This window comes from Bufo gargarizans, unplaced genomic scaffold (genome assembly GCF_014858855.1).
Source record: "Bufo gargarizans isolate SCDJY-AF-19 unplaced genomic scaffold, ASM1485885v1 original_scaffold_1345_pilon, whole genome shotgun sequence".
Lineage (NCBI taxonomy): Eukaryota > Metazoa > Chordata > Amphibia > Anura > Bufonidae > Bufo > Bufo gargarizans.
In genome coordinates this window covers 14,747-25,913 of record NW_025334318.1, presented here as the reverse complement: position 1 = coordinate 25,913, position 11,167 = coordinate 14,747, and the positions used below count along the sequence as shown (strand labels likewise).

Here is an 11,167-nt window from a genome sequence, read left to right as displayed (position 1 = left end):
ATAAATGATTTTAAATGCAGTGCATATGCGTGGGGAAATATTAACCCTATAGCTGTGTACCTTTTTTCACTGGTATGCACTAATGTTTAGGAGATTAGTATCTTGTCACCAGATACTTTTAAAACCATTAATTTGGCATTTAAAAGAGAAACGTTGAGAAATGGCAGCTACTTCAAAGCTTTGTGTTTTGTATGTTACTTGTATATGTATATTTTAATAAAAACATTTATATGATCTCAAAACGCCTGCCTGAAGAACACGTGGAATTGATATCTATATGCAAAGGTTTCAGTGTCACAGTTCAACTTTCTGCATCTGTAGTTATACATGGTGGTCAGATTACAATTTATAGAAATTGGTTCTATTTTCAGTCCTTGTATTCAGAAAAAAATGAAATGCTACACTCCCAGACAATGCCAGTAAGTTACTGTAATTCCCAATTACAGTAACACTTTTCGTTCCATCATGATATTAAAGACTACTTTATTTCTTAGCTAGTTTATATTTGCGATAGATTTCTATGTCTGCCTAGAACGCAGAATGTCCTGATAAGGGATTTGTTCAGATAATGTTCTTGATGTAACAGGTCATGCTTCAAAATGCCAGTCTTGTAAGGCCTCCTGCACACAACCGTAGGTGTCCCGTTGCTGTATTGTGGACCGCATTTGCAGATCCGCAATACACGGGCACTGTTCCGTGTGCATTCTGCATAACTGATGCGGACCCATTCACTTCAATAGGTCCGCAAATCCAGAGATGCGGAACAGGAAGCCCTACAGGGTTCGTCCCATACTTCCGTTCTGCAAAAAGATAGAACATGTCCTATCTTTTTGCGGAATGGCCAGATTGCAGACCCATTAAAGTGAATGGGTCCACGATCCGCAGCACGGCCACAGGGCGCACATGTTCGTGTGCAGGAGGCCTAAGTCTGAATGTCCTATACTTCAAAGAGAAAAATATTCTTCAGGTTGCCTTGTGTAGCCTGATCTGTACCCATGAACTATGTATGGTCTCCTCACTCCAAGCTGGCTCCACTGTCCATGGCATAATTATAAATCCCTCATGGGTGCATTCGAGTGTACACTGTCTCAGACCGGCCTTCTGTCTTGGCTGCATATCTTGCTAATGTGAAAAGGTAATCGCTTAATCTGCAAAATAATAAAACTATATCTATGCACCTATCACACACAGATATAAGATTAATAGCATCAGCTTAAGATATGTTCAAACACTCTGTTCCCCCCATTGTAATGATTCCTCTGAGCAAACGTTTAACAGCTAATTAAAATGGCCCTCTAGTGTAATTAACGTAGTCATCCCATGAAAAATGATCACCTATCCACAAGATAGGTAATAAGGATGTCAAACTGCTGGCACCAGCGATTTCTGAGAATGCAGGTACGTCCACTGTCTTTCACTTCTGAGCGATCTCTTCTTTGTCATCCCCTAGAAGTGAAAGGAGTAGTGGGGAACTGACATGCACAATACCACTCAATTCTGATAAGGGACCACTGTTTCTTGGCATTGACAGAGGGATGGGGTGTCTGTTGCTTAACACCTATGGTGTGGGAAAGCAGCGTTTCCCTATTATATGCAGAAGGTGTGTGGGAAGACAGAATGGCACAGCTGATGTACTGATTAGGGTTTAACCAGGTATCGAAGTCTCGATACCTGATTCGGGCTTGATACTGAAATTGCCTTTTTTTTTTTTTTTTCTCGTAACTAAGCTGTGCTATTGAGCAGTTTAGAAGTTCTGGTTAGAGAACATGGCATGTAGTACACCATGTTCTCGTCAGTGGCCGCATGTGGAAGTGGCAGAGAAAGCTGGGACGAGGTGTCATCGACAACCCTGAGGAAGAACACCAGGAACCACGCATCCTCAGGTTGGCGCGTTGAGCCACTGATGAGAACATGCTGCTGGCGGCAGAGCTCACAGGATCAGTGCCAGAGACAGGACCATATTCTCCTCAGTATCGGTGGCTATGCCCTGTGTGCCTGCAGTTGATGACTTCCACACTGCACCTTAACATTGTCCTCCTTTTCAGGGTGGTCTCAGGTGATGCGTAAGACACAGAGGTCTGGGCTGTGTATTATACGAGGTGACTCCCTGTAGTAATTCATTACTTCTGCTGTTGCTGCTCTCCATGTGGTTAGGAAGTGAAGCAGCATGGTGAAGAACGGGATGTTTAGCACAGTGCTGGGCCCCCCCCCCCCCCGATGCACCAATAGCTTATGTCCTACCCGGGCTGCTGTCTTCAGGTGAATGTGCTGACAGTATGAAGGCAGCCCAAAATCTGGTGCACGGTGCCTGTGAAGGTGAGTTAACTTCACGGAGCTGGACTTTTGGAAGAAAGCGGGGTGGGTGTGTGTCATGGATCTTCACTAGGGTTGTGTTCGTGGCCACACATCTCTCAGTGGAGTTGTGGGAAAGGGCAGGAACTGAGGAATAGGTGGGGATCAAGGAAGTTGCAGGGGTGAGATTACTATTTTGAGATATATATATATATATATATATAATAAAACATTTTTTCAAAAGGATGAGGCAGCACTCCAGACGGAAGAGAAAAAAATATAGTGGCTTTTATTCCCCTCTGCAACGTTTCAACCGCTCAATGCGGTCTTTAACAAGCATAAAGCAAGGTGTAATACAAGGGTATATATACCCAGAATACATAGTGGCAAAACAAGTGATAATCATTCAATTAAAAAAATGTATAGACCTAAAAACAAGTCAAAAATACTGAATATCTCCATAATATAAATTGCAGAACAATAGTGATTTACACAGTGTGTACCATAGTGAAAGTCAATAATATCCATAGTCATCTCATAACTATACCCTAAATTGTGTAAATAGGGCTCATTAAATCAGTGATACACCACCTGTGAATACGTGTTACCAGTAATCATGATTACTAAAATTAAAAAAACCTCACTCAGCGGTGACAGGATTACGGCCTCAAATTCCACGTCCTCCATGACCAACTGCGCATGTCCCAAAACCTAGCAACGCCGCCCAAACAAACTTAGCCAAGAGACGTCACACGGGCTACGTGAACGATCACCTGATCACCCACATGACCCATGCACCCATCGCGAGACCAGTCAGAGGGCGGTGGTGAGGGGCAAGCGTCGATGGGCCAACAGCGCCAGCGATACTGGCGTTGTTGCCCCAGCAACCACAGGCCACCGACCGCAGGCAAACCGCGTCCAAGCCAGAGAGAAAGGACAAGAGCAGCCAGGACAAACAGGGAGTGGGAGAAATCAAGACCAGTAAGATGGATGTCAAAGTTAGAAACACACAATTAGATGTATAAAGACACCCAGACGGTCGCTGTACTCAGGCTAAGGACAAGAGCGATCGTGGTACATAAAGTATGTATGCACCCAGAAAAAAACTTTTCAGGATAGGTGCCATACGTATAGAGAGAAAGAAGTGGGGGCGAGGCCACAGGCTATATAATTTCCATGAACATAACCGTAGGCCCACAACGGGTCCGAGGTCAAGGACACGTCTATGCCCAAAAAACCTCAACACCCAATATCTCCCCTAAACTCTAGAATTAGCCAGGTATAGACCACCACTCATTAAACAAGAGCCCTATACAGTCGACCAGCATAATTGGCAATAATTAATATTTGTGCCCCATGAATCCCCTCAATCCCGAGAAATATAAGGAGAGACGTAGATTTCCGCATCTGCCAATACCGCTGCAAAAGCATTGATGGAGACAATCTAAAAAGAGGAAAAAGAGAAAAAATAGGGTTGAAAATAACTGTAAAACCAGTTGTCATAATAAATCATGAAGTGAATGACACCTATTGATCTGTCACATACAGGTCACAACAAGTAAAGAACACAGCGAATAATGAGGAGCCCCATCTTACATCACACTCCATTTAAAATCAACATTGAGTCCAATTGGTCTCAGAGTGTTCCATCGTAGCTCTCTCTGTTTGAGAGCCAGTGTCCTATCACCTCCCTTCCTAGACAAATTGATCTGGTCTAGTATCATAAATTTAAGATCCTTCTCCTTGTGATTTGCTTTGACAAAATGTTTTGGGACTGGCAAGTCTTTCCTCTTACGTCTAATCGAAAAACGATGGTTGTTTAAACGTGTCTTCATGTCACATGTGGTCTCCCCAACATACAGGAGAGTACATAAACAACATAAGAGCTGTCACATGTTAAATAATGACCAATGTCATAGTGGGTTCCCGTTACAGGGTGGATAAATCTATCCCCCTTGATCATGTATGAACAGTTCACACAACCAAGGCAAGGGTAGCATCCCTTCCTCCGTGGCCCAATGTAAGTTTGTATCAAACCTTTAGCTGGAATGTCTGCCCGAACCAATTTATCACGAAAATTGGTGGTGCGCTTATATGAGAACAGGGGAGGAACAGTGAACGCTGCAATGTTAAGAAGATTACTCTTCAATATAGACCAATGTTTGCGGATAATTTTGGCAACTATTCCACTTTGTTCTAAATATGTGGAAATGAATGGAATCCTCTCCACTTTGTTATGTGTAATGCCAGGTAACACCTGTTGTGTTCCCCTAACCTTATTGAGATGTTTATCGATCACCTGATGGGGGTAACCTCGCTCTCTAAACTTGCGCACCATCTGTGCATACCGAGTAGGTAGCATTTCCGCATCCTGTACTACCCTTTTGACCCTAAGAAGCTGGCTGTACGGTAATGAGTCAATAGTGGATCTGGGATGGCAACTATTATAGTGCAACAAAGTGTTGCAATCAGTAGGCTTAGTGAAGATATCAGTGGATAATTTGTCACCAACCACAGAGACAGTAGTGTCGAGGAATTGTACATGAGTGTCAGAATATGTCAAGGTAAATGCAATCTCCGGATCCAATTTAAAATTGTGAAATGACTCCAAAGAAGTTGAGTCACCATTCCAGATTAGGAAGACATCGTCTATGTACCGCCACCACCCCAGTACATGACTGAAGTGGTGGGATACATAGACAAGGTCCTCCTCGAGGACCGCCATGAAGACATTGGCGTAAGTGGGCGCCACATTAGACCCCATGGCGGTCCCTCTTAACTGCAGGAGAAAACTTTCCATAAACAAAAAATAATTGTTCTTCAGAACCAGATCCAACAGTTGGACAATGAAATCCTGACAATCCAAGGAGTATTCACTGCCCGATAGTTGTCTCCGGACAGCAGATACCCCCCTAGTGTGATCGATGGAAGTATATAAACTTGTGACGTCAAAGGAAGCCATGAGACAACCATCAGGCAATGTGATTCCAGAGATTTTGTCAAGAAAATCTCCTGTGTCCCTAATGTAGGATCTGGCACTGACTGCATATTGGCGAAGTAGACGATCCCAAAAAATGGAAATATTAGAAAAAATGGATCCGGTACCAGCAACAATAGGCCGACCTGGAGGGTCAACCATTGATTTGTGAATTTCTGGTAACACATATATGACAATTGACAGGTGTATGTGGCTGTGATATAATCAAGAAAGAATAGAGCTCATCATCAATAATGTCCTGACACAGAGCGACGTCAAGGACCTTCTTGATACATCGAGCGATGTCAAATCTTGGGTCACCTGCTAATACCTTGTATACATTCTGATCACTCAATTGCCTCCTAATCTCCTGAATGTACTTGAGAGTGTACATGACAACAACCGCACCCCCCTTATCGGCAGGTTTGATAGTGAGGCTGTTGTCATGGCACAGTCCCTCAAGTATTGCAACGTCAGAGGTAGTCATGTTAGGATGTTTCAGAGGCGTATCAACAACCTCATTATGTAAAGTAGCTATGTCCACAGAAATAGCCTTCAGGTATCAAGTACAGGTAAATTACTGTGCGGTGAAAAATCACTTTTAGTAAAAAGCCCAAATTACCTCAGTTTTAACTCAGTATGTGTCAATGTGCCAGTCGATTGGTCTGAAGGGGGCCGATCTGTAAACCAAACCTTAAGTTCGATATTCCTATACAGGCGCTGCAGATCGACCTCCAACTGAAACCAATCAACTTTGGTAGAGGGACAAAATGACAGGGCCTTGGAGAGCACATTAATTTGCATATCAGACAGGGATACAGAAGAAATATTTACCACAGTGGATTTACAATCAGATGCACTATTCATTAGGTCTGGTTGCCCTTCTTGCGTCGCACCATTGGTTTTGTCAGTTTTGGGGATTTGGGATTTCATCCATCTGTGATGTCTTGTGCCACCCCGTCTGGTTCTTTTATCTAGTTCTTTTACTGACATTGAACCCATCTCTAAAAAAAAGACTGAGTGGGAGGTGAATCAAAGGTGGCTGTAGATCCAGAATGTCCAGATTGCTGATATTTCCTATTAACCGGCCGGTATGAGGACATCTGTTTCTTTGGCCCTTCAATCTGCCACGTATAGATTTTTCCCTTAGCGTAGTCATCAGCATCCCGCTGCCATTTTTTCCTTTTTGTAGCTTCCTGGTCTTTAATAAATTTAGACACATGTCCCATACAGCTATCGTCATAAATTTTGTAGGGCTAACCTGGTTTCAGATTGCCGAGTCCTGCTTACAGCCAATTCATGCTGCAGATACTCCAAGTTGAGCAAAGACTGATTCAGTGGGAAATGGATTAGGCTTAAGTTGTGAACTGATCGCTCTAGGGATTCTATGATCCTTGAAGTACTGACCAAGGGTCATTAAATGTAGATCAGTGGACGCAATCTTCTTAGCATCAGCCTCATAGCATCTTTTTAAGTCAATCAAGGTAGGAGCGGACAAAAATAGAGGCTCACTCACCAGACCCTGTAAGATTATTTCCTCATCAGCCCTGGTATACGTAAAAACATCGGGGAGATCCATGCTGGTGATTCTGTGGACACAGCTAAAATTCGGTGCAAGCTGGGCGAGTCCAGATAATCAGCAAACAAAATAATACACAGCAGCACAAGACCAAAGGAAAGGGTGCAAAAATCCTCACAGCCGCAGGCTCAAACGGCTAACTGTAGATATAAATTCAAAAGGATGAGGCAGCACTCCAGACGTAAAGTGAAAAAAATAGTGGATCTTTTATTCCCCTCTGCAACGTTTCAACCGCTCAATGCGGTCTTTATCAAGCATAAAGCAAGGTGTCATACAAGGGTATATATACCCAGAATACATAGTGGCAAAACAAGTGATAATCATTCAATTAAAAAATATATAGACATAAAAACAAGTAAAAAATACAGACAATATCTCCATAATATAAATCGCAGAACAATAGTGATTTATATAGTGTGTACCATAGTGAAAGTCAATAATATCCATAGGTCATCTCATAACTATACCCTAAATATTTTTTTTGTTTGAGATAGATATATATATATATATATAATATATTTTTTTCCCCACAAATCTTGTGTATTAAGGTGTATAGAGTACCAGTTAGGATAATGAGCCTTCTGGTCTATCTCTATGTACATAATGAATACAGAACTTTTTTTTGTAAAGCTTTTAATTGTAGCAGTGTAAATCTAAGGTATACTTGCTAATAGCAAAGAACATACTTCAAGTTCACTTTTATATCTGTTCAAGTATTTTCCAACATTTGAATCCACTTCCCCTGTTTGCAGTAGCTTGAAAGTTCTAGAAAAAGGAAAGCAATTTTGTCCAGTTGTTTATGTACAATTAAGATATTCCTTTAAACCAGGCATGCTCAACCTGCGGTCCTCCAGCTGTTGCAAAACTACAACTCCCAACATGCCTTAATAGCTGTAGGCTGTCTAGGAATACTTGGGAGTTGTAGTTTTGCAACAGCTGGAGGGCTACAGGTTGGGCATCCCTGCTTTAAACCATAGAAGTGACTAAGTGTACTGTGGGTCACAACGTTAGAAGAAAGGTCTTACACTCGCTCTGCTCTCCGACACACTGCTCGGGCCACATGTAGAGATGCACTGGCCTTTCCTCCAGACTAGAAGATAAAAAAGTGCAGCCCTATGTAAAAAAGTGAGTAAACTACCACTGAAGTATCAGTGAGTGGGGTGAAAATGCAAGCATATCTTATTAAAGAAGGATTTGTGCAGAACATACAGGCAGAATAAAGCTGGTCAGTGGAGGAAGCTGAACAGTGTACTTATCAATCCATTGCTCCAGCTCCTGGATAGGATCCTCATTAAATGATGTATTCACTGCAGAAAGAGAAATCAAGACAATGATGAACAAACCACCATATAGTTTTGTTCGGCTAGGGTTACATGATTACATAAAGATCACCAAGTCATGTGAATGCAGTCATGTGGAAATCCACCTTCTACATTTGTTGTGATTGAGCAGTATGATATTGGGTCCTCACAGAGAGCCTAGTCATGAAATTGCAGCGCAATCTGCAGGCAGCCTGCTTACAGAGCACAAGGAGCTGAGCAGACAGATACGTAGTTTTGTGGGAAAAGAGTCAGTAAAGCTTGTAATCTATACAAGTAAAGGGAATCCTGCCATCATGAAAATGCGGTGTAATCTACCAAAAGCATGCTATAGAACAAAATGAGCTAATCAGATTGATAAAGTATCATTTTGTTGGAAAATATTCAGTATAACCTGCATTTAATTCATTTACATTCCTGATCATTCTGAGCTCTGAAGTCAAGGAGGTGGTCCTATCAGTGATTGACAGCTATCTCTGTATACACAGTTATAGAGGGAAGGCTGTCAGTCACTGATAGGACCGTCTGCTTGACTTCAAAGCCCAGAAAGAGCAGGAATATAAATTACATGTTTGATATATAGTTTAGTGGGAAAAGATTCAATAAATCTTCTCGGCTCCTCCTGCTTGCAGATTACACTTCATTACTGACTGACGGCTATCTCTGTATACAAACCTACACAGAATACTATCAATCACTGATAACACCTCACCTGTGTACATATATCAGTGATTGACAGCTATCTATGTATACACACTTACATAGAATACTATCAATCACTGATAACACCTCACCTGTGTACATATATCAGTGACTGACTGCTATCTCTGTATACACACTTACACAGAGAATACGATCAATCAGTGATAACACCTCCACTGTGTACAACTATCAGTGACTGACAACTATCTCTATATACACACTTAGTCAATAGGGATGGATCCGTTTTCTCTGACAATGCCGGGTCCAGCAAAAACGCTAGTGTGAAAGTAGCCTTAGGCGCCTTCACACGCTGCAGATTTTGTTGCAGAATGAGGGGTGAGGGGTATGATGAGTTCATGTAAGATTTAATTTTTGCCACAAGTTAGTGGAATATGAGACTTTGTAAGAAAAACAAGAAAAAAAAAAACAAAAAACAATTTCTGTTAACTTGTGCCAAAAAATATAAAAATCTTCTATGAACTCGCCATGCCCCTCAAAAGTGATCTTTATAGAGCCGCAGCGATTTTACAGTGTTTTTGCAGTGATCAGAAAAAAAAAATTCTGTCACTGCAGTGGGGCAGACTGAACGCAAGTGTGCGCACAAGATCAGGCTTGATCGGGCGAACACTGCGTTTTTTTGTAGAGCCTATAGAACATGTCCTATACTTGTCCGTAATTGCGGACAAGAAAATGCATTTTCTATATAGTTCTGGCAATGTGCAGATCCGCAAAATGCGGAAAGCACATTGCCGGTGTCTGTGTTTTGCGGATCCGCAAAACACATTCGGACGTCTGAATGGAGCCTTACAGGGGGGTGATCAATGACGGGGTGATCAGGGGTTAATAAGGGGTTAATAAGTGACGGGGGGGGGGGGGGTTGTAGTGTAGTGTAGTGGTGGTTGGTGCTACTTACAGAGCTGCCTGTGTCCTCTGGTGGTCGATCCAAGCAAAAGGGACCACCAGAGGACCAGGTAGCAGGTATATTAGACGCTGTTAACAAAACAGCGTCTAATATACCTTTTTGGAGTTAACAAAATCACATCTACAGCCTGCCAGCGAATGATCGTCGCTGGCAGGCTGTAGATCAACTCGTTTACCTTGCGATCCTGTGAGCGCGCGTTCACAGGTAATCTCGCATCTCACGAGATTACACGCCGATGCGTCCAGGAGGAATAAACCGGCCGCATCCCTGGTTAAAGGGCATGTCTGATTTCATGATATTGATGACATGTCCTCAGTATCAGATAGGCACGAGGGCGACTGCTGGCAAAACCCCCGTCGATCACCGGTTTGAAGAGGCCGCAGAGCTTGTGTGATTGTTGCGTCCTCTTCAGTATTTACATGTATGCCGCCATCTGATGATGGGTCATCAATATCATAAAACTGGACAACTCGCATGTGAATGTGAGTACAGAACATTAGATCTGCGATCACATAGTAACTGACTGTACCATAAATCACTATGATGCAGTCAGATCAGGAGAGTAGCGTCCGGTCCAGGAGATGTGGTCATCGCGGTTGTGTGAATCAGCCTAAGGTTTTTCACAGCCGTGAGCGGTCTGTGGAACCACGGGCTGGATTCCTGCTGAGAGCAGGAGCCACGGCATCATTGGTTGCTATGACGCCGTGCGCTCCCTGCTGCCGCCACAGTACAGTAATACACTGGTATGATCTATACCACGAACATTGTGTGCCCGTTCCGTGTATTGGGGACCGCAATTTGTGGTCCCCAATGCACAGGCAACATCCGTGCAGCCGCTGGGACGGATCGAGACCCATTTAACTTGAATGGGTCCGTAATCCGTCCGCACCGTAAAAAAATAGAACATTCGAGTGAATGGGTCACACGGCCTCAATACGGCCACGAGCAGGCAGCGGCCGTGTACGTGAAAAAAGTCAGTTAGAAATGGCACCGCGGCAGGACCGCATAAAATCCTCACCAAAAACATGCGATTTTTTTGTGTGTGATTTTATAATTTATTTTTTGTACTGAAATTAATGCAGAATTTCTGTTTTACAGTCCACACCGGTGTGGAGGTAGCCTTAGGGCTCATGCACACGACCATATGTATTTTGCGGTCCTCAAAAAAATGGATGACATCCGTGTGACATCCGTGTGACATCCATGTTACACCAGTTTTTTTTTTTGTTTTTTTTCTGAATTATTGTTACAATGCCTGCCCTTGTCTGCAAAATAGAAGAATAGGACGTGTTCTATTTTTTTGCGGAGCGGACATATGGATACGGAATGCACACTGAGTCATTTCCATATTTTTTGCAGCCCCAATGAAATGAATG

General features: G+C 42.8%; 1 protein-coding gene across 2 annotated transcripts; it reads right to left on the bottom strand.

The window, feature by feature from the left end:
- Positions 1–2,585: 2,585 nt before the first annotated feature.
- On the bottom strand, positions 2,586–8,267 carry LOC122923195. 2 transcript variants are annotated; one of them, XR_006387245.1, is made up of 4 exons: positions 8,058–8,267; positions 7,874–7,938; positions 6,104–7,613; positions 2,586–3,736 (listed from the first exon to the last, which is right to left on the bottom strand). XR_006387245.1 is itself a non-coding variant. In XM_044273932.1 (3 exons), exon 3 carries the CDS (start codon positions 5,429–5,431, stop codon positions 4,124–4,126), a length of 1,308 nt encoding a protein of 435 aa, XP_044129867.1. In that variant the 5' UTR covers positions 5,432–7,613; positions 7,874–7,938; positions 8,058–8,267; the 3' UTR covers positions 2,586–4,123. The 2 variants fall into 2 exon arrangements, 1 of the variants encoding a protein (XP_044129867.1); XM_044273932.1 differs by having other exon boundaries at positions 2,586–7,613.
- Positions 8,268–11,167: the final 2,900 nt, after the last annotated feature.